The 24,592-nt window shown below is 36.3% G+C and overlaps 1 protein-coding gene across 2 annotated transcripts; it reads left to right on the top strand.

Moving 5' to 3' along the window:
- The first annotated feature begins 36 nt into the window (after window positions 1-36).
- Window positions 37-24,592, top strand: LOC109068621 (kinesin-like protein kif7). Of its 2 annotated transcripts, none has more exons than XM_042759525.1 (19): window positions 37-194; window positions 2,118-2,508; window positions 3,824-4,024; window positions 4,863-5,250; window positions 6,289-6,829; window positions 7,012-7,155; window positions 9,270-9,467; window positions 10,760-10,908; window positions 10,999-11,129; window positions 11,263-11,424; window positions 13,064-13,266; window positions 14,884-15,081; window positions 18,995-19,120; window positions 19,574-19,750; window positions 19,841-20,056; window positions 21,284-21,490; window positions 21,977-22,175; window positions 23,002-23,163; window positions 23,927-24,592. In XM_042759525.1, exons 2-19 carry the CDS (start codon window positions 2,181-2,183, stop codon window positions 24,304-24,306), a joined length of 4,110 nt encoding a protein of 1,369 aa, XP_042615459.1. In that variant the 5' UTR covers window positions 37-194; window positions 2,118-2,180; the 3' UTR covers window positions 24,307-24,592. The 2 variants fall into 2 exon arrangements, with proteins under 2 accessions (XP_042615459.1, XP_042615458.1); XM_042759524.1 differs by having other exon boundaries at window positions 6,988-7,155.

The following is a 24,592-nucleotide window of genomic DNA, read 5'->3' as shown; positions in this document are numbered from 1 at the left end:
CAACACTAAACAAACAAGCTGCAAGTCGGATTTTACTCAGGCATTTGAGAAGCCGACTGAATGACATCACTGCACCCACTGCGCTCGTCGTGGGCTGGTCTGGATCCAGGATCCAGGGAAATCGAGGGAATGGGCTCTGGGAATGGGAATGGGATGTGCCCCGCGGAGTCGGATTGATGGACTCGAAAACAACAGTAAGTCTGAAAGTTCTAAAAAAAAAAAAAAAAAAAAAAAAACAAGAATCCCCCAAACCTTTACATGGCAGAAGCGGTTTGAGTGCGTGTTTTTCTGTGCTTTGCGTCTGCTGTGTGTTGTGAGTGTTAGAGAGATTTAAACTTTTAATGAGTTTGCTAGCGGCTAGCTTTAGTAGCGGCTCGGCTAAACTGACTTTTGGGAAAGTGTTAAACGCATTGGTTTGCAGTTATGAGGCTTAATGCATCTCGTCATTATTGGCATTTGTTGCGCTCGAAAGTTGTTTTGGAAAAACTTGCGCTTTATTTGCTCGTGCATGTTTTTGTTTCGATCGGATTAAAACCCAACTAGCCATTTTCTCCGAAACTAGTTGGAGCTGCGAGGATTAAAGCGATAGTTACCCCCAAAATTAAAATTCTGTCATCATTTACTCACCCTCATGTCGTTCCAAAACATGTATGAGTTTCTTTCTTATGTTGAATATAAAAGAAGATATTTTGAAGAATGCTGGTAATCCCCATTGACCTCCACAGTAGCCCAATTCTTTCTCTACTATGGAAGTCAATGGGGACCAACAACTGTTTGGTTCTTCAAAATATCTTCTTTTGGTTTGGAATGACATGAGGGTGATTGAATGATCAGAATTTTAATATTTGGGTGAACTATTTCTTTAAAACTTGTTGGTTTACAGTCTCTTACGTAGTTTGTGATTGCTACATCATAGTGGTTTTATTGTATCCTAGTTGCTTTATTGCCTCTGCATTTCTGATTATTGTCTTTATAGTTTGTGATTATTGTGTCACAGTTGTTTTTGATGTCTCATAGCCTGTGATCGTCTGCATAGTTTGGTTTTGGCACAGTGTAACAGTAATCACAGTTATGAAGTGACAAATCAATCTGTTACATCAGTTACAAAGCCATTCAACAATATTACTCAATAAATAATTATGCATTCAAATGCCATATCGTCAGTTAAACCATGTCCATTTATTTTAATGTTAATGACAGTTTTTTTTTTTTTTTCGTTCATTTTAATATTGCATGTTTATTAAAGGGTTTATAAAGAGTAGTTGACACGTAATATATTTTGATATATTGGGTATTTGAGTGTATAAAAAAGAGATGCTATATAAATATCGTAACGATTCACCAGTTCAATAGCCCTGCTGTAGTGTATCTTAAAATTTTTCTCAGTTAATGAGTTTACAAAAAAAGAAAAAAAAACATATATGTTAATTTAAGAATAATTTATATAATAGTTTTGTAATAAATAGCTTGGCACTGCAAAAACTGCTCGAAATTTCTTTTCAAGGCTTTTGTGTTGCTTGAAAACCATTTCCTATTTAAAAATTGTTTTTTTAGTAATTATTTTATTATTATTATTTATTTTTATTTATTTTTATTTTTATGTATAGTATTGTGAAAAAAAAATATTTATTGTGGTTTGTTTGTTTTTTGTTAATAAAGTAATAATAACTAAATCAGTTATTATTTTATATTTGTAGTAGAATAGAAGTGTTTCTTATGATTCCTATTTGTATGATATTTCCTTTTTTTTTACTCTTCCTTTATAAAGCAACTTCTTCTTCTTTATTATTATCATTATTATTATTAATAACAATTTTTATTGGCCTAGAGGCTGTTTGATCTCTGCACTGTAAGAAAAAATTAATAGAAAAACTGAAAATGTCCTGGCAGAAAATTACCAGTATATTATAAGTGTATTGACATTTCCTTTACGCTTTAACCCTAGAACATAAATACAATTTAATGCATAATTCAAAATATGGGTAATTGTACCCAAAAAAACAATACAGAAAATTCCTTATATTAACATACGTATTTTTTACGGACTTTACTTGAGTGTGTCAGAGATGTTTTGCCCTATTCTCTTTCAGTTCATAACTGCCGCTTATTTAATTCAGTGCCCATAGGAAGCGGTATCACAGCCCCACACAAGTAATGAGGGACCGCTAATCAGCTCAGCAATGTCTCCCAAAGGAGTCGGCCAAAGTAAGGTGGAGGAAACGACTGTACAGGTGGCCGTCCGGGTGCGTCCACTGCTTCCCAAAGAGATTTTACACAGCCATGAGAGCTGCATCACTGCAGACCCAGAGGAGAAGAGGGTCACCCTGGGCAATGACCGCCACTTCCACTGTGACTTTGTGTTTGAGGAGAACTCTACGCAGGAGGATGTGTACACAGAGTGCGTTCAACCCCTCATCGAAGCCTTCTTTCAAGGTTTTAATGCCACGGTTTTCGCCTATGGGCAGACAGGCTCGGGCAAAACCTACACTATTGGAGAATCCAACATTTGTAAGTCTTTTATACATAAGTTAAACCATTTATTTAGAAAAAAATACCATATTACAGAAGGTTCACAGTCATTTCACAATTTGTGTTTTTTAAGACTATTTTGCATGTTACTGAGCTGTAAAAACTGGTAGGCTTCAAGCTTATTGAACACGAGTAAATAGCCAGAACGAATAAATAAATGACAAGAAATAGAACAAAGATACAGATTAAGTAAACATGTTTTATTTTTTTCAGGTAAGTCTGTCTAACAGTAGATAAGAAATTCCAGATACTATTCAGAAATACTGAAATCATGTAATCATGTAAAATACAACACTGCATGAATGAAAGATACATTGATTTTTGTTAATGCTACAAAAATGATCATGAGGACTGGGTGATTTTCGCTTTTTCTTTGTTTTTTGATTAACATTACTGACAGACAGCAGCAGGTTTATTAGGCTGCTGTCACTTTAAGATTTCTCCCAATCGAATGCATTTACATAAATACTCACCGAAGGAGGCATTTTATTTTTGTGTGTTTTTGACACAAAGAAATCTTAAAGTGATAGCAGCCTAATAAACCTGCTGCTGTCTGTCATTAATATTAATCAAAAAAACAAAGAAAAAGAGAAAATCACTCAGAAATGTAGGTGCGCACAAAAGGCTTAAGTGTGCACAGAAAGCAACCTGTCGGTTTGGTTGTTTTTGTGGCTTATTGCATCCTTTAACCACTTTGCACACTTTGTTTTCTCATTCACTCATGTTTATTTATAAATCCAATTTTTTAAATACCTTTAAAACTAAAAGATACATGGATATATTTACATAAATAGGACACGTTTGGTCACGATCTCTTCCGTTCGTTAGAAAAGTAGATCATGGACGTCTTCAAGATCAATCGTGGTTCAAAATCATCAGATCCCCCACCCCTAGCGCTTTAAACAATACAGATCGCTTCAAAGCAGCTTCATAATTAATCTATGTTGTAAAATTAATCAATATATAAAAGTGCAACTTTTCTCTTTAATTGGAGGTATATTGAGTAATGTGACAGATGATGTGTTGAGTAAACAGAGCAAAAGCACACCTGAGTTCAGTTCCTTACAGCATATTATTAATTGGGCTTCATCTAGACCAGACATGATTCACAAGGCCAGTATAGACTTTGTCTGTGTCTTGTTATAATGCTTCCACGAGTTTGCACGTTCATGCTGCCAGCAACACCTCCCCCGGTTCATTTGCCACCGCTCCACTTGCAATCTGAGATCTTGCGTCTTAGCATTCTGCCTCATAGAGTCATTCATTAACCTGCTGTTGGTTTTTTTGGCCGCAGCTGCTTTTAGGGATGACGAACAGGGCATCATTCCCAGAGCCGTGGCTGAGATCTTCAAACTGCTGGACGAGAATGACCTCACTGACTTCTCCGTCCGAGTGTCGTACATGGAGGTGTACAAAGAGGTCTTCAGAGACCTTTTGGAAGTTGAGACGGCCAGTAAAGACATACATATTAGAGAGGATGAAAAGGGCAACGTAGGTAAGTTTATGAGGGAAAACTGATACTAAATTCTCTTCCAGTATAGAACAAAGAATGTGCAAAATACACTACTATCCATTAAGATTTTTTAATGATTTATGAAAGTCTTTTAGACCAAAAATTCAGTAGAAACTGTAATATTTTGAAATATTATTACGATTTATATAAAAAAAATTTTTTTTTACGGTTTTCTATTTTAATACGTTTTAAAATGTAATTTTATTAAAATAATAAAATTTATATTAAAATATAAATATTTTGTAGCATTACATTTACTGTCACTTTTGATCAATATAATGCATCTTTGCTGCATAAAAGTATTACTTTCTTAAAAAAAAAAAAAAAACAGCTATTTTTGTTTTAAATAAGCTATATAATTTTGCAGCATCTGTGTATAATTTACTTTACATTTGTTTATCATTTAGCAGACACTTTTAAAAGCGAACAAATGAGAACAGTAGAAACAATAGATATAATAATTATATATCAAATAATCTATAAAATAATCCATAAAATTAATCATCATTTTAATAAATATTTTTTAAAATAATTACAACACTAAATAAAACATCAATTATTTTTTTAAATTGGTTTTAGTCTAATTACAGCATGTAATTACACTGCAGGTAAAACTTGAAATCATGTCAGCTGCTCATAGATCGACAAAATCGTGACAGCATCTGTTTATTATTCAGTCATTTTTTAGTTTTGATATGCTTTTCCTCTTTTAAAATGCTTTATTTTCTGTGTACTTAGTGTTTTGTGTTGTGACTCGCAGTGTTTTTGCAGTATGTGACTGTTCAGAAAAAGAAAGACATCGTTTCTGTTTTGCACACAGTGCTTTCCGGTGTGAAAGAATGTGAAGTGGAGGGCCTTGATGAGGTGCTGAGTCTCTTAGAGTCCGGAAAGACGGCTCGTCACACTGGGGCTACGCAGATGAACCCCCACTCCAGTCGCTCTCACACCATCTTCACGGTGCTCATGGAACAGAGGCGTGGAGGTTCCAGAGCAGCGGCCGGGACTGTGCAGATCCTCTCTTCCAAATTTCATTTTGTGGACCTGGCTGGATCAGAGCGCATCCTCAAAACCGGGAACACTGGTGAACGGCTCAAGGAGAGCATTCAGATCAACAGTGGGCTTCTAGCTCTTGGAAATGTCATTGGAGCTCTTGGGGACCCCAAAAGAAAAGGCACCCATATCCCATACAGAGATTCCAAAATTACCAGGTACAGATAATTTTACTAATTTTTTTTTTAAAATGCTGATTACAGCATAATTGCAAGAAAGACTATACAATATGGCTAGTAAATCACTCTAAATAATAAATAACCTTAAATACAACTTACTCTTAAAGACAATTTTTTTTTTTTTTTGTCAGAAGTGTCAAAAGAAAGTAGATTTTGTATTACTGTATGTAAATTATTTATTTTCTTTTAAATATGTTTATTTATTTAAACTGTTTTTACCAGGAAAAATAGACAGTAAAACCAAGCACCACTGACCTTTTCTTAAGAAAATGTATTTTAGTTTGACATTCACTACTGCGCTAAAGTTTAGGGTTGGTAAGATTTTTAAAATATTTTAGTTTTTGAAAGTCTCTCCAAGGGTGTTCACAAAGGCTGCATTTATTTGAACAAAAACAGTACTATTGTGAAATATAATTACAATAATTACAATTCAAAATACAGAACAGTTACTCAGAAATATACTAAAGTATATTTCTGAGTAACTGTTCTGTATTTGTACACTACTCTTCACTTGCTTTGGGTCAGTAAGGGGTTTTTTTTCTTTAAAAATTTCCATAAAAATTTTAAGCAGTGCATCTAATTTTAACATTAATAATAAGACATTTTTCTTGAGCAGCAAATCAGCTTATTAGAAAGATTTCTGAAGGATCATGTGACACTGAAGACTGGAGTAATGATGCTGAAAATTCAGCTTTGAATCAAAGGAGTAAATTACATTTTAAAATATGTTAAAATAGAAAACAGTTATTTTAAATGCTTATAATATTTTTTGTTTTTACTGTATTTTTAATCAAATAAAGGCAGCCTTGATAAGCATATCAGACTTATTTTAAAAACATAAATCTTACTGACCACCATCTTTTGAACGGTAGTGTATATATTGTTAGCTTGTTTTCTGAAAATGTTATTTTACCTTTTCCATCTCTGATTGAAATGCTCTCAGTGGTGTTGTGTAACATCGCTATTTAGTTTAAAGGTTTTTAATATGTGTCAATCTCTGTTGCATTTTTTTGTCAGGATCTTAAAGGACTCTCTTGGAGGCAATGCCAAAACCCTCATGATTGCCTGCATAAGCCCTTCCTCCTCAGACTTTGATGAGAGCCTAAACACACTCAACTACGCCAAGCGGGCTCGTAACATCCAGAACCGGGCCACAGTCAACTGCCGGGGGGAACCAGACCGCGTTGAGGGACTTGAACTCCAGATCAAAGCACTAAGACGAGCTCTTGAAAACCGCCAGCGCTCTGAAACCCGCATTATCACTCGCTCCGACCCCGAGAAGAGACTTCGGCCCTTTGAACTGGACGTGAGGAAGCTGCAAGCAGAGAGCGCCCACTACAGGACGTGCACGGACTCAGCCTACAGGCTTTTGACAGAGCTCCAGGGCGAAGGAACTCTGAATGCCGGTCAGCTCCTGCGGGTGAAAGAGTGGCTTTGCGCCGTTGAGGAGGAACGCAGCGGTTTGACCTCAGCATCAGGGCTGGACAGCGGCATCGAGAGCAGCTCTACTGAGGACAGCACCGCGCTCAAAAGGGGGCGGGTGGCACTGAACAACCAGGTTGGCTGCAGGCACATCCATTTTCAAATATGAATATTTTATGTTTAACAATTCATCATAAAAAGGCAATAATGTATCTTGTCAGGTCATTATTTCTAAAGCATTAATTTCGGATATGCTCAGATGTGATGATGTGATTATCTGCGTAATTCTCACAGCAGTGGGATTTATTTATGCCAAAGGATCCAGACCATGTGAAGGAGGACTGGAGCGGAGACCGCAAGGACTACATGTCCCAGCTGCAAGCACAGGTACAGCGACTAGAACAAGAAAACACTGACTTCTTAGCTGCCCTGGAAGATGCCATGGAACAATACAAACAACAGGTGAGAGAATTGAAATCTTTACCAAATTCTCTGTGGTTTTAGTTGTGTTTTTGAATGAAGATTTAATGATGCTATATTTCAGAGTTGGAAATTAATATATTCTTAAAAGTCTTGGGGAAAATTCTGTTTCTATAGTAAATAACAACGTAATTAGGTTCTGCTTAATATTTTATTGGCTGGCTCTTGATGGGACCTTTTCACAGACAGTAATGTTTACTAAGTTATTAACATCATAAATCTAGAAAAAATGACTGTACAGTGCTTTTGAAAAGTTTGCAGTTGGTAAGATTCAAATGCTCACCAAGGCTGCAATTATTTGTTAAAAAAACTTTAAAAACAGTAATTTATTTATACCTGATCTTTCAACAGCCATTACTGCAGTCTTCAGTTTATGAATAGAAAGTTAAAAAGAACAGCAAAATATTTTATAACAACATAGAAGTCTTTACTGTCACTTTTGAACAATTTAATGTGTCCTAGCTGAATTTTTTTTTTTTTACTAACTCTAACTGAACCCAGACTTTTGAACAATAGCAATAGTGAGAGTGTTTCCTAAGGGAGTGATGGTAAATTTGATACTTTTCTCATAATGAATCTCTCTGTATTTATTCCTCTTTTGGAAAGTTGTTGAAACACTTTTGTGAAATAATTTTTTCTTTTTCTTTATGATATTGGATCAAATGGAAATGTAAAAATCGTGTGTTGTGTAGTCTCCTGTTCTCTACTATAAAAATGCACCCAAATATTCTGCTTATGAAAACCCTGAAAATGTGAAAAGGGTTAAAGGAAGTAAAACTTGCTCACAGCAATGTCCAAGTCTAATTTACTAGAGAATCCTTCTAAATGAAAATGATCATTATCCATTAATTACAAACAAACTGGAAAAGTCATGTTAAAGCCATAGAAAAGCATGGGTATAAAAGTGTGAGAAGAACCCTGAATGTTTACAAAAGATGGTGTTGTGAAATAGCTTTGCTGTCTTAGAAAATCTCCTGTGTGCCCATTCATTGTCATGTTTATTTGCACGTCATTCAGTTGTTTGTCTGTTTTTGTATATTTTACAGACAATATTTTACCCACAGCCATAAAAACAGACAACAAAGCTAAGCAGACAGGTTTTATAAATAGATGATAGATCTGAGCGCAGCTCAATTGTTCAGTTATTCAACATTCCCAATAGACATGTTTTTCTGTTTTTGAAATGTTGAATCATATAATGGAGATGTCCTCGCAAAAAAACACTTAAATTAAGAGAGACCATGTTGTGGCAATTATCTGAGCACTAATAATTGAATTTGTTTATGGCAGGCGTCTGTCTTTTCTATTGAATTCTTATTGAATTTCTTCATTACGAAAAAATTTACAGTATGTGCTAAGGCAAACAATACTCTCACTGTTACGTTTGCTTTTTTTAAAAACCCCTCACTTAAATTTTTACATTTCACTGCATGAGCTATTATCTATCTGTCTGTCGTTCTATCTATCATTCTATCATTCTGTCTAAATATCATTCTGCGGCTCAATTTATCATTCTAGCTATCGTTCTATCATTGTTCTTATTGTTAAATAAAACTAAAGCTAATAAAAATCATTTTTGTTAATTGAAATAAAGCTAATATAAATATTAGATGAAAAACTTAAAAAACCTAAATGGAAGTTAGACATGTTACTTTGGCAACTAAGTGAAATAAAATAAGTTGAAGTTGACGCTGAAGTGATAAAATAAAACTAAAACTGAAATTAAAATAAATTAAAGCTAAACAGAAATAAGTAAATAATCTCAAACTAATGAAAGTGACTAAAGCACAACAAAATTACTAAAACCAAATTTGAAATTATTGAAATTTATTAAAATTGAAATATCTAACAGTGTTATTGTTAACTAGAACTATTAAAAATAATTTTCCTTGATTGAAATGAAGCTGAAAAAATTAAATATAAGATGGAAACCTTAAACTAATTTAAGCAAATATAAAATCTATCTGTCTATCTATCTTCAAATTCTGAATGGTGCACAACAGCGGTGCAGTGCGCACAAGCCTTAAAACAATACTGGGGACATCTTCTGTATTTTCATGTGGTTGTAACTGGATGTCATTTTCTCTCGCTCCTAGAGTGATAAGCTACAAGAGCAGCAGGATCTAATAGTGGAGCTTCACAGTCTGTTAGCCCAGCCTGGAGGAGTAGGGCTGGTCCTCCTGAAACAGAGACCTCACACGGCTCCTATCAACTCGATACTACAGACATCAGACACCGCCGGCCGCCTCTCTCCTCCCTGTGACAGTGATGTGGGCAGAAGCCTCATCAGACAGGTATTTGATGTGTTTTGATTTGTCTCACAGCAAGCATCCTCGAAACACACATCACCTTTAATTCAAGATACAATCCCCAGCTGCCACCACCTGGGTTGAGCTGTTAGTAGTGCACAAACATCTTCAAACACTTCACCCACATACTTTCAGATGCAAACAAATTCAGCTAATTGCCAAGTTAACACTGTGATGTCTTTACAGTCAGTTATACACCCTAAACCCACTTTTGATTTTGATTTTTCAAGCCTCTTGTATGACAAGCTGACATTTGATACATCGTCTGAAGACAGGGTTATTTGTTAAAGCTATAAGCCATGAGCGGCTGTGTGTTAAGCCAGTTTTGGACGGCTCACTGCACACAAGAGATGTTTATACTGGACACTCAACCAGTGCACTGTTCTCCAAAACGACAGATGGCAGCACAGAAAAAAAAAAACGCAGTGAAGAAGCACCTTGGCGAATTTTATGCTTTCCTGGCTTTGTATGATGTTATTAATTTATGTTCATTGAACATTAATTAATTGCAAACAACAGAAACACTCAACATCCAGTGTTCACAGTGACTTTTCTCTGGTTCACATTTTGTTTATATTGTACAACCCTAGTAAAGATTTTTACAGCTACTGTTTGAAAGTTTGGGATCACAAATTCTTTTTAAAGAAACACATACTTTGATTGAGCAAGGAGGACACATTAAATCATCAAGTGATCAAGTGACAACAATCAGCTTTTCCACTGTGACAAAAAATTCTATTTCGAATAAATACTGCTTCAGATGAACCATTTTGTTTCCACAAAAATATGAAGCAGCACAACTGTTTTCAACATTGATAATAATAGAATATGTTTCTTGAGTAGCAAATCAGCATATTAGAATGATTTCTGAAGGATCACGTGACACTGAAGGCTGGAGTAATGATGCTGAAATTTCAGTTTTGCTATCACAGGAATAAATTACATTTATTTTATAAATTACATAGCATTTTTCATCTAAATAATATAATTCATTAGCACTATTATTGGTGAAATTGTTACAAATGATTTGTGACGATGTGTGTGTATCAGATATTTTACACTAGATTAGGTGCCCTAAAAAAAAAAAACTATTATTAAAATGTAATTGCTTCAAATCAAATGTTTTAATATTGTTAATTATTATTAGAGCTTTCTGGTCTGGGTAAAGGCTGGGAAATATTTACTAAATACTTTTTGAAATCCACATGGAGTAAATGAATAATATGTAGTTAGAAGCATTATTATGCATTTTTTCACCTTTATGTGCACTGTTTTAGGTTGAAATAGGTGCATCAGTAGACAACAGCTCATTTTCAGAGCAGACCCAGTGGGACAGTGGACGTGGAAACACTCACTATGAAACCTCTGGGAAAGGAGTGAATCGAGATGAAGATGGCCACGTTCAAACTGCCAGAGATAAACGGAAGTATGTAAAATTATTTTAATTCAGTTCTAATGAGGTGGTTCATTAAGAATAAATGTCTAATCTATTCAGCATTGCCATCATTCTTGACAGATCCATCAATGTTACCTGGACAAAGAAAGATGCTACATTGCTCCAAGGGTCTTCTGCTGGGACCAGGGCAACCCTGTCTCAGGCGCTCGGACTTGGCCATCCTCCGGGTCTACAATGCACCAGACGCACATGTGAGTTAAACATCCTTGAAAACATTTGACAAGGGTCTCAGTGTTTGATTTTTGCTGGAAACGCACTGGCCCACATTAGTTTCTTTCCAGTATTCAGTCAGTTGGCATTGATTGGTTTTGATTGATTCTCCAGCTAACAGCAGCTTTGGCGAGAGCTCGGTGTGGGAGAGCGTGAGAGGTTTTGGAGGCGAGTTCTGCTCAGAGAGAGGGCTTCTCCAGGCACAGCAGAAGATCAGAGAGCTCTCCATCACCATCCGCATGAAGGAGGAACTCATTAAAGAGCTGGTCAAGACAGGTGAGAGAACCTGCTGTCAAAGGTACCTGTATTAAAATGACAAAAAAGTGTGTTCTCAAATATATCTGTCACATAGAGTACAGACTCAAATACCTGAAAATATTTGTGTGCACCTGTTATGATAATTTAATTAATCTCCACTGGAAGAGCAGTTTATATCATTTGTATCTTTGTTCTGTTGCTTCTAAACTATTTCTTCTGTTATTTATTTTATTACTGCCTGTTAACTTAATTTACTGAATAATTTACTTAGAGAAGCTGGTGGTTCTTTTATTGAAACATACAATTCAAAAACATTGTATAATTGTATTACAAAATATAAAGCCAATTCGGTGCTGCAGTTATGAGTCTTTAAACCCAGAAAGCATTTTTGCCAAAAGTCAGTGTTCCTTTTTTATTTTATTTTTTTTATTTAAATGCCTGAAATAAGGTCTGTGGTGAAAACAAACTCCGGATATTTTCGCATTTTATTCTATGACATAAAATTACATGTTTTGAAAAAGGTGGTTTCTAATATTTAAATAGCATGACTACAGAAGCTGTTGGGGATGTTAAATTTGATCACACCGAACAAGTAATCTCATCTAGTCACTAGTCCACTTTCATAGACTGGGTATGTTAACACTTATGCTCTTGCAAACTATTCTAACTGTTTTAAATTACTATTTTAAATTTTAAATAAAATTTGAAAGAGTAGTTGCAATCTTTGTGATGGTGACATTGAAATCATGGGACTGTGGTTTATGGCCTAACTTTAGCTTTTTATCTTTAAAGATTGCATTTAGGCTTCAAAATTCATAAAAGTTGTGTTATTTGTGGAGATTATCTTTATGAGAAAAAAACTTGTAAGAATCATAAACTTTTGTTGGTCACAGAAAAATCATATTGGGTCTTTGTCATTGGAACCAGGGTAATGTGAACTACTAGGTTGGCTTGCCTTACAAAATTACGTCATCCCTGCAGCACTTTTTGTGCCCAACTAGTGTGCAAAGACTAATCAATAAAAACTTTAATAATGTATAATGAAAATGATTGATAACCAGTTACATCATCTGTTAGTCGAGTCTTTGTGTAGTGCAACCAAGAACCTTCATCGCTTGTGCTACTTTACAGCAGTGAAAAACACAGTTCTATGAAACAAAATGGCAAGGTCACAGAGCTAGCATGTACATAAGTTGTGCAAAACGTGGGAGCATATTATATTAAATGCTTCATAGAGTCTTATGTGCCCAGTGTTTTGTGACAGATGCTTGAGTCGTTTAATGTACTTAAGAGCTGCTTAACTTGGTTCAAGCCTTATGTTTCTGTAAATGTTAGAAATTCACTTTTATTTGGTGTAAAGACACCCCATCTCAATGTATCCAAGCATGTATGCGAACCGAATCTAGCAGATGGCATAATTCAATGGTTTGATTTCTATTTTCATAATGAAATATATTGAATTTGCCATAAAATTGCATTAGTTTCACAGGGATTTTTTCTTTGCACATTACCATTCAAATGTTTGGGGGTTGTAATATTTATTAATGTTTTTTTATTTTTATTTTATTAATGTTTGTCTCTCATGCTCACCAAGGCTGCATTTATTTATTATAATCAGAAATATTATCATGTTCAAAAATTATCATGTCCTCTCTAGGTAAGGATGCCCAGGCTATGAACAGGCAGTACAGTCGTAAGATCTCTGAGCTGGAAGCCGAGGCGGAGCAGGCCCGTGTGGAGCTCACAGAGGCACAAAAGCAGCTGCAGGACCTGGAGGTTCAGGGCAGTCGTGACGCTGCTGACCGCTCCAAAGCTCAGGAGTGCAGGAGGAAAATCGCAGCTGCGCAGAGCAAAGTTCAGGTCTGTGTCTGGCTGCTTTAGCTTGCCGAAAGGCATCATTATGGAAATCCCTTTTGAGTGGTGTTTCTCTAGAATGGTTTTAGGGTTATCACAATACCAAGATTTTAGTATTTTGAATACCACGACATGAATTGATACAATACAGTAGGTGTTTTTGCCTACTGAAAAGTTTTTTTGGGGGAAAGATGTTTCGGCAAACAATCATAATGTTAAAGTCTGCGACTGACTTTACTTCCATATTGTGATCTACTTCCGAGAGAAACGGAATATTGAATGAGAAAACAGAGGGCGTGGCTTGTTTTTCTACTGCAAGTTGATCGGATGTAGTAAAGTAGGTGTTTCATTCAGAACAACACTGACAGTTGGAGGGGTGTGTTTAAGGACGTTATGCTCAAGCCCAAGCCGCCAAACTGACGTCATCAGAAAAGGTCCGTCATTTCAGAGGGGAGATGCATTTTCAGATTTGGATTAAAGATCACGAAGGCAAACAATAATTTTTTGCGGATTGAGTTGCACGGATGAATTGTTCACCTCAAAAATAGCATTGTGTGCTAACAAAATAAATATAGTCAGTACAATATAACAGTACAATCCACACTGTACTTCTATCACTTACAGCCTTTTTTTCATTCCTTTTAAAAATTATATAAAGTGCAAATAAATGTGACCAAATAAAGAGACTTAAAGGGATACTCCACCCCAAGATGAAAATTTTGTCATTAATCACTTACCCCCATGTCATTCCAAACCCGTAAAAGCTTTGTTTGTCTTTGGAACACAATTTAAGATATTTGGGATGAAAACCTGGAGGCGTGTGACTGTCCCATAGACTGCCAAATAAATAACAGTGTCAAGGTCCAGAAAAGTATGAAACGCATTGTCAGAATACTCCATCTGCCATCAGTGATTCAACCATAACGTTATGAAGCAACAAGAATACTTTTTGTAAGCGAAGAAAACAAAAATAACGACTTTATTCAATATTTCCTTTGTCAACAGTCTCCTCTGCGTCTCTCCATATCACCATTTTTGTTTTCTTCGCTTACAAAAAGTATTCTTGTCGCTTCAGAGCGGTTGAATCACTGATGGCTGATGGACTATTCTGATGATGCGTTTCATACTTTTCTGGACCTTGACACTGTTATTTATTTGGCAGTCAATGGGACAGTCACATGCCTCCCGGTTTTCATCCAAAATATCTTAAATTGTGTTCCAAAGACGAACAAATCTTATACGGGTTTGGAACGACATGGGGGTAAGTGATTAATGACAAAATTTTCATGTTGGGGTGGAGTATCCCTTTAAATGGTATGTAAAACAGGACTTACTGCAAATATTTATTAAAAAAGGAGCTTTTAGGTTTAGTTATCGTGTGAAGAATCTTTATGGAACATTATTAAGAAAAATTCCTTTTTCAATAATTATACTATCAATCTATAGTACATTTTCCATAGATTGTGGCAATACAAGTTGAATGCAAAACTAGATTGCAGTGTATATATATATATATATATATATATATATATATATATATATATATATATATATATATATATATATATATATATATATATATATATATATATATATAGCTCTGAACACGTGCTGTGCTTTCAGGTGTTGAAGCAGAAGCAGCGGGACACTGCACAGCTGGCCTCCCTGTCTGCACAGAGTGAGCGGCGAGTACAGGAACTCGAGAGGAACGTGCAGATCATGAAGCAGCAGCAGGACCTTCTGCAGCGCCGTCTGCGAGAGGAGAGCCAGCAGAAGAGACGGCTGGAGAATGAGATGCAGAAGGGAAAGCACAGAGTCAAGGTGAGCCGAGTGTTGCATTCAGACTTTTATCAGCGAGTGTGGGAAACGGAGCCTGAGAGAAATAGTCAACTCACCTTTATTTATAAAGCACTTTATACAATACAGATTGTGTCAAAGCAGCTTTACAGTGTTAAACAGGGAAAAATGTGCTGATAATGCAAGGGGACAATAGAAAACAGTCAGTTTGTCAGTTAAAGTCAGTTCATTGTTGATTCAGTGATCTCATCGTCAAGCTCAGTTCAGTTCTCTTCCAATAGTTTCTGTGTGCAGTCAAGTCAACAATGTTGCCAGAAATTGTGTCCCCAACTAAGCAAGCCAAAGGCAAAAGTGGCAAGGAACCAAAACTCCATCGGTGACAGAAATGGAGAAACCAGGCTTAGTCGGGGGTCCAGTTCTCCTCTGACCAGATGAAATGTGATCAGATTAAGCAGAGGACTCGTCTGGTTCTTGTGGTCTTGTGCTGATGGCCGACGAGGTCTTCACAGGGGATCTGTCTCTAGGGTTTGTCTAGTTGACCTGGTCTCCTCTGACATTCTGGGCTGTCTCTAGGAGCTGATCCACCATCTGATCTGGATACAAACTAGATCTGGGTAGCTATGGTGACCTCGGAATAAGAATAAAACAGAATAATATTATCTTAGATGCCATTCCTCTTACGATGTAACAAGTAAAAAAAAAAAAAAAAGCTAAAGATTGACGAGCACTTGAGCTCCAACTGCCAACAAAACACAGACATTGCAGTTCTGAATCATGACCGGGATCTTTTATAGCTGGGACCGCTCCATCCTTCAGTATCAAACGATGTGCAAATCCAGCGTCGAACTGCGACTTGTTTATAAAACCATCGACAACAAACACGCTTGTGAAACTGTGTTGCTGCTCCGGAAAAACAAACTGCATCCACTGTTTACATAACTTTGGATTCTTTAGATACTGAACAAAGTTATCTTTCCCTTACAACCTAAAACACACTTCTTTAGAAACATTCTTCCTGAGCGAGTCCCGTGTAGCACTGCTGCCAGATGAAGCTCGTTGATAGGAGCGCTCTTGCTCTCGCTCTGGTCGATGCATGCGCGGGCGCGCTCTTCTGGGAGAAATGCCCATATAATGAGTTCCACCCTCGTCTACGTCATGAACATAGACTGTATAAAAACATGGATGTAGTGTCCATGACGTAGATTCCTGTAGAGCGTGGACGAAATGGGCCGTCGCCAACTTGGCAGCGCGCGTCACTTGTCACCACGCGTCACTCCCGGGTAATCGAAAATTAGCTAAAAGGCGGGAGTTGGTTGCTGAAGCCATGTCCACCTAACGCGACGGCATTGTCAGCAGCGGCAATCCACCTGTCACTCAAGTGGCCACGCCCTCAATTATGCAGAACTTTAAGGCTTATTATAATTTAAACGGATGAGTTATAAAAAAATTCACCCCCCTCACAGTTGTCATGAAGGGCAAAATTTGCTATATAGACCAAAATATTTTTTTTTAACCAGGCTGTAAACATGTTTTTTTCTGCTGTAAATTTGGGCAATTTTAACATGGTGAGTCTATGGGATTGACTCCTTTTTGCGGCCGGTTGACGAATTACAGTTTAAGTCACTTCCTTGTTGGCTTCACGAGAGAGAGCGGGAGGTTGACGCTTGGTCATGAAGAGCCACGATCAAAAAAAAAAACTCTCAGAAACTTGTACAAACCCGGAAGTAAGATTTTTAGCACAGAAATACTCCATCATACGTCCAAATTGTTTTCTTGAAATTTTGTCCATGCTTAGCATGAGAATTCAACTCTTTAACAGTGTAAACAACTCTGAATGCATGAAACATGAATGCATGAATGAATTTAGCTGTGATGTAGCAGTGAATGAAGTATCATATCGTTGAACGTAGCACCAATAGAGAGATACAACCACGATCGGATGATAAGAGTAGGTAATTTGTAACTCTGATGAGAGCACCGTACTATGATACGGTGTAAATCCTGAATGTAAACCCTCACAGATACCATTTTTCTCTAAGAAAGAACATAGTTGTGAGGAGACTACCTTTTCTAGTATCTTTCACAGAAAAGGGAGATTTGAGATCGGACTGTAATAAACTAATTCTCCATGATCAATAATAACAGCCAATTTGAAAGGCTTTTGGTACGTATCCTAATGACGATGATGAATTAATGATATTCAGAAGAGGATCTATGACTTCTGGAAGCACCTCTTTGAGGAGCTTAGAGGGTATAGGATCTACCATAAATGTTGTTGGTTTAGATGATTTAACAAGTTTCTACGATTCTTCCTGTCCTGTAGCAGAGAATGAGTGGAATTGTTTCTTAGGGAATCTATAGTGCACTGTCTGATGCAATACTGTAGCTGACTACTGCATGGTTATAATTTTCTCTCTTAATAGTATCAATCTTGGAAGTAAAAAAGTTCATAAAGTCTGCTGTGTCTGCACCTGCTGATGCTTTATTTTTTGTTAATTTAGCCACTGTATTGAATAAATACCTGGGCTTGTGTTTGTTTTCTTCTAAAAGAGATGAAAAGTAAGCAGATCTAGCCATTTTTAAGGCTTTTCTGTATGTAATAGTACTTTCCCTCCATGCAATACGAAGTACCTCTAGTTTTGTTTTCTTCCAGTTGCGTTCCATTCTCTGGGCTGCTCTCTTTATTGCTCGAGTGTGCTCTTTATACCACGGTGTCAGACTGTTTTCCTTAATCTTCTTTAAGCGTAAAGGAGCGACCGTATCTAAAGTACTAGAAAAGAGCGAGTCAATAGTTTGATACACCATCAAATTTTTCTGAGCTATTGGATATGCTGAGGAATTGAGACAAATCAGGATTGCTGAATGATTCCGACTTACCACAATGGTTTGATGAACTCATGGAAAACGGAGCGAGAGAGAGAGAAAAGAAACAGTATGCGCGAATGACAAGCTAATGGAATGCTAACGCGCTGCGCTAGCGGTTCAGATTCCAAAGCAAACTATGTCAAATTAGTTTGATAGAAAATATCAGAAATACGGTGAGAATTAAGTTATGTTTTAGCAGTTTAAACAACAGAGAGTGATGGTAAGATTCCAACAGAAAAACAGCTACACTGAGCAGACAAGAGTATAGATGGAATTAAAAGTGAAGTGTGTAATTTATGCTTCGTTAGCAGTGGAATTGCAGGAATAATGATTGTTTCCAGACAGAGGCTGTGGTTGCTGTTTTTCTTGATGAAATATACTATATACTGCATACACTATTGTTCAAGTTTTTAGGGTCATTAAGATTTTGAGTAAAGAAATGTATACTTTTTTCTTGCAAGAATGCATTAAATTGATCAAAATGGCAGTAAATAAATTTATACAGTTACAAAGATTTCTATTTCAAATAAATGTTGTTCTTTTGAGTTTCTATTTATCAAAGAATAAAAAGTATCACCGTTTCCACAAAAATATCAAACGGCACAACTGTTTTCAACATTGATAATAATAAGAAATGTTTTTTTGAGCTGCAAATCAGATCATGTGACACTGAAAAGTGAAATAATTGCAGCCTTGGTGAGCACAAGAGTCTTCTTTCAGAAGCATTGCACTTTTGAACAGTAGTGTATAAAATATAAAACATTAAATGTGCTCTCATTTTCTTTATAAAATATAGAAATTAAGCTATTTTTCTGTCTTGTTTGCTACAGATCACGTCTTTCTTTTGTGTGGGGCTGCTACTGTTGCAGAAATTTCACATTTAATGGTTTTTTGGAGTGTTCATCACAGTTTTTTTTTCAGGAAACTGTTCTGTTCTGTAAGGGCCAGCATTAGTCATCTGCGTTTCTGTATTCTGAACAATTATAATCTACAGAAAAACCTCAGCCTCTCAGTTATTCTTGTTGTTCAATAGAGAATCATTTACCAGACAGCCTCTTTCTCTTTCTCAAAGGAGCTGGAGATAAAGAACGAACAGCAGCAGAAAATACTGAGGATTAAGACGGAGGAAATCGCTGCCTTCCAGCGCCAGAGGAGAAGTGGAAGTAACGGCTCGGTCGTATCACTAGAGGAACAGCAGGTGGGTAGAGACAGAAAAATGAAATCGTGCTCCTTTTCATCAAACCCTTCCCACATTGCTATTACCCAGGAATAAAATATTATTTTTAGATCTGTTTACTCAGTCATAGTGTATAACATAGTTTGACTGAAGTTTGAAAGAATTTTATTATTGTTTCCTTGTGGGTGAGGGTATGTTTCAATGGCTGGTTTCAACATGTTCAGATTTCAGATTGCTGCCCAAATTCCCTCTCAGCCTGGTATTGGTATGTGTTTCATGTTATTTATCTTGGAGCAATGCATTTGCTATTTCCAAGGTAATGGTTGTGGTTTTGAATCCCAGGACATTAACGTATAGTTAAAATGTATACCTTGAATTAAAAAAATTAAAAACTTGTTTCAACATTTGACTTCATTTCAGAAGCATGTATTTAATTTGTAAATAAATGCATTCAAAATATCTATGGTTGAGCAGAAGATAGAGGAGCAGAAACGCTGGCTTGATGAGGAAATGGAGAAGGTTCTGGAACAACGACGGGGTCTTGATGACCTGGAAGGAGAGCTGACCAAGAGAGAAGAAATCTTAGCCAAAAAGGAGGCCTTGCTACTGGAACGCAGCGGCCTGGAATCCAAAAAGCTTCGCTCTAGTCAGGTCTGTATAAACTTTGTGGCTTTGCTTTGTCCCATTATTCACCCTATTATTAGTCTTTACAAGTTGTGGTATGTTCTGTTCTCTCTGCAGGCTCTTAGTAAAGACCTGTTGACCTTGTCGAGCCGAATTGAGTCTCTGGAACGGGAGCTGACTGAGAGGAACGGTCTGCTGCGTAGTAGCAGTGCTCAGGACTCTGAGCAGATCAGACAGGAGATCTCCAACCTCCGGCAGGAGAAGGAGCTCCTCCTCAAACAAAGGGTGGAGCTGGATGACAAATTGAGGCAGGGCAACCTGCTCTCTCCTGAGGTGAAAAATCATAACTTTTAAAAAGTGCACCGTGTCTAGTCAAGATACGCAACAACAGCTTGAGGTGCTCTACACTGGACAAAGTGGCCATTCATGTGTACGAATTCATGTGTTCATGTCAGAAGTAATACAGGCATTTGGAGTACGTCAGAAATAGAACAGGGCATCAGCAGTATGTTCCACCACATCCAGTTTAGACAAAATCACTGATTTGTACTGGGTTTTATTGTCTTTTTTTATTGTCCGGTGTAGACACAGTGTTAGAATTTCACAACTAACATTGTTTGAATGCATTAGAATTTAGAATTTTGGAATTTCTAAGCATTTTTAACATTTTGAAATTCTTATCCAGATTTGTTTGCATCATTAGAATTCTGAGCACTAGTTCACACAAAACCCGTTTTTTGCGTCTTGCAACTGTTAAATACAAGAATGCTAGGAAAACAGATTGGTCTCAATAATAATTTATGCAAAAGTAAAAGATGCACACGTGTAGCCAAATTCACATGCATAAAAGCAAATTCACATGCATAAAATCAAATACACATGCAAAAAAAAAATATTTATATATATATATATATATATATATATATATATATATATATATATATATATATATATATATATATATATATATATATATATATATATATATATATATATATATATATATATATATAAATGTGTGTGTGTGTTACCAAAAAGCAATTCACATGTGCAAAATAAAATTACATATACATAAAATGTTTCACAAACACAAAATACAATTCACAGATCTACAACTTTGCACAAAAATTCTTGAATGTTTAAAATGTACAAGTTTATTATTGAATCTAAATCTGCAAATCATCATTTGTGTGTGAATCAGCACGGTGTAAAAAAAAAAAAACATACCTTGAAGTATATAAAGAAATATGAAGAATTTGTCAAATAATGAATATTTCCCAATTTCCAAACTCAATGTTTCCTCATCTATGTTTGATGTTTAATATGCTTGAGTTGGTTTTTGATGTGGGACTTGTCTGCATGCTTCAGAGTTTTAGAATGATTAAAGTTTAGAGTTAGAATGTCTTAACTAACTTTAGCTGGAATACACTATATGACTTAGAATGTCTTTTGAATTTTAGAGCTCTTAAACTTGTGGTGTAAAAACTTCAAGACCAACGTTGTCTGCATGATGTTCAAATGACATTTATTAAAGCTGCACTCTCCTCTGTTAAACATCAGGAAGAACGAACACTGTTCCAGCTAGACGAGGCCATCGAGGCTCTGGATGCTGCCATCGAGTACAAAAACGAGGCGATCACCCAGAGACAGAGGCAGCTGCGGGCGTCAGGCAGCATGCTCACCCAATGGGAGATGAACCTGATGGCTAAACTCGCCTACCTGTCCGCCTCTGAAACTAGAGCGCTGCTTTGTAAATACTTTGATAAGGTCAGACGGCATCTGAGTTTCCTCAAATTATCTTGTTTATGAAGTTATAGGGTGACACTTTAGTGTTGTTGTTCGTGCTGGTGAGTTTTATTCAAAGAGGTGCGATCGATGATCGTTTGAGTTGGCTGACCAACGTAATGCAGCACTGAATCCCTGTTAAACAATAACAACACTTGCACGTCTGTGTTTATCACAGCCACACGTTAGCTTCCAGCCTGTGTGGTCACATTTACTCTGTTTTGGCAAATGTAGACACATTTTCTCACATTATTTTCATATTCATGCTGCCTTTTTAATATTAGTAACTTTAGCTGTTTAACACATTAGGCAAAGGCGAAGACTTGTGTAATTGTATGATTTTTGTAACAGCATGTATTGTGAAAAGCGCTTTACTAGTAAATTGAAATTTAAATATTTGTTTATTCACTTGACCTTCCACTTCAGCTAAGAATGTGACTGTTGTAACGCTCTGTGTGTTTTGTAAAGGTCGTGTCTCTTCGTGAGGAGGAGCGCAGGCTGCAGATGGCTCTAGCTGAGCTGGAGCTGCGAGTCGAGGAACAGCAGAACTTGGTTGAGTGGTTGGAAGCAGCTCTGGAAAGACAGCAGCTCGAGGCAGACCGTAGACTCACCCAGCAGCAGAAGGAACACGAGAGAAACATTCAGCTACTGCTGCAGCAGTGCCGAGGTTTGAGTCATGACTACTGCAGTTTTCAGGGATAGTTCACCCAAAAATTAAAATGGTCATCATTTACTCACCCTCATGTCGTTTCAAAACACAAATTAAGATATTTTTTAAGGAAACCTCCAGGAAACCAAAGCTTAGACAAAATAAAAAAGGTATAAATCCAAAAAAAAAAAGAAAAAAAGGTATAAAGCCATCAAAAAACAAATCAATGTGAATCAAGCGTTTTTATCCTAATTCAATTGAAGAGATACAATCACTAAATTTGATGTAGATATTTAAATCAGGCTTTTATTTACATCTGAACAATGATTAAGACACATGGAGAACATCACATTTGGCAGACATACCAAATAAAAGCCTAAATTTGAATCCATTCATCATTTAAAGCGATTGTACAAGACACAAGATTAAAACCACTTGATTCTTATGGATTCGTTTTACAACACCTTTATGACCATTTTGGATCTTCTAAGTTTTGGTTACCTGGACTGTCAGTGGAGTTTATATAAAATATCTTAATTTGTGTTTTAAAGATTAACCAAAGTCTGAGGGTGAGTAAATGATGACATGATTCAATTTTTTGGGTGAAGTATTCCTTTAAGCACAATTACTAGATTTTATTTATCGTTATTTATTCTTGGTTATATAACAATGCTAGTGTTGTGTAATTAGGTGCAAAACAAGACTGAAGAACATCTGTTTTTTATGGCAGCTGTAGAAATATTTCTGAACTGCTGGTGTTAAAAATTAGCCAGTATCACCCATGAATTGACAAATCATTATGAGCATATAAGGTGAAAGTATTGGCAATTTATTGTGGTTCCAGAGCAAATGGATGAGGGTCTGGCCGGTAGACAGCGACAGTATGAGGGATTGATCCACAACCTCACCAAAGAGCTGAACTTCTGCAAAATAGCCAATCAGGAGCTGAACATCAAACTAAGAGAAATATGTGGCCCTGTAAATCATGCTGGAGAGCAAAGCAAAGGTGACAACTGCTGTTATTCAGTAACAGTTTTTTCAATGTTTTTTTTTTTTTAATGTGTAGTATTTTAGCCAACAAATATTCATTTGTTTGATTTTTTTTATATATTTTATTATTTTTTTCCCAGTCATTTTTTTTTCTATGGAAGTCAAAGCAGTTTCTAAATTAAATTAATACAGAGTTTTTATTTATTTATTTATTTTTTATTTTTGTAATGAATAAATGAAGTTATCTGCTTTCTTCATTACTTCTTGTACAGTTTTTATCTTTTGTTGTTCAGACCTATTATTTTCTTTGAAAGTGACTCACAAAGATCTCAGGCAGCAGAGTCTTTTTATTTATTTATTTATTAATTTTTTGCTTGCACTTATTACTATCGAAGCTCAAAAAAAGCATAATTGAGTAGTTGATGTGAGTTGTGCATCATGTTCAAGTCTTCTGAAGTCAGTGTGTGAGGAACAGACTGATATTTAAGCCATTATCCACTGACCATTTAGAACCAGAGCTCAAAGATCTTATTTATGCTTGTGCTTAGTAATAACATGGATGGCTTGATGGATAATGGTTTGAGGAAAAACACTATTGGCTGTGTCTTGATCACTTGCAGTGAATTTGTAAACGTGACTGCAAATAGGTTTGTTTCATGGAGTAAAGAAAATAATATTGGGCTGGAGTGACATTTTTGTCTGAATTTTTGCTTTTAGTGTGCCGAGGGCTCCATTTGTTTATTGCGTGATTGCTAAATGTTTTATACACCTTTTCTTAGGCCCAAATTGTGACGGTCGGCTTTCGGGTGGGATCCAGGGCAGACTTACTGAAGATGCTAAGTCTACCCTTGAAGCAGAGAGAGTTCAGAAGTCAAGAGAAGAGATGCGAGAGCTGGTACATGCCCCTCTTCCACCAACATGGAGGCGCTCTTCACTCCCTACGGAGGACCAGTACAGCATGGAGGAGCTCAAGCAGAGAGCAGGTGGTGAACTGCCGAATAACAGAATAATTCAGCCCAGTATAAATTCCACACACTGGAGCGGGACAGCCTCTCTGCCCCTCACAAGACCACGGAGAGAATTAAGGACAATGAGCCTCAACACAGGACCACTCCATTCCAATTCAGCAATAATTGATGTTCGGAGAAATCCAGTGTAGTTTGTACAGTTAGTATAGTCAGTATTGTTACCAGTAATCCACGGTTTTTAGAATATTGCATCTCATTTTTATTGCTAAAGATTACTGAGTGATTTTTAATTGTTTAATTTTGTACTTTGTCGTTATCAGTCATCCTTAAAATGTACTTTTGATTCATTCAGTCACATTTCAAGAACTTTTTTTTATTCAACTCCTACAGGTTTCTGACACTCTTGGACACACTTTGGTGAATGTAAAAGGACTTTTCTTTCATAAATAATAATAAAAAACAAAAAAAATGCCTTAA

The sequence above is a fragment of the Cyprinus carpio genome, chromosome A7 (assembly GCF_018340385.1).
Source record: "Cyprinus carpio isolate SPL01 chromosome A7, ASM1834038v1, whole genome shotgun sequence".
In the NCBI taxonomy this organism is placed as follows: domain Eukaryota; kingdom Metazoa; phylum Chordata; class Actinopteri; order Cypriniformes; family Cyprinidae; genus Cyprinus; species Cyprinus carpio.
This window is presented reverse-complemented; position numbering and strand designations above follow the sequence as displayed.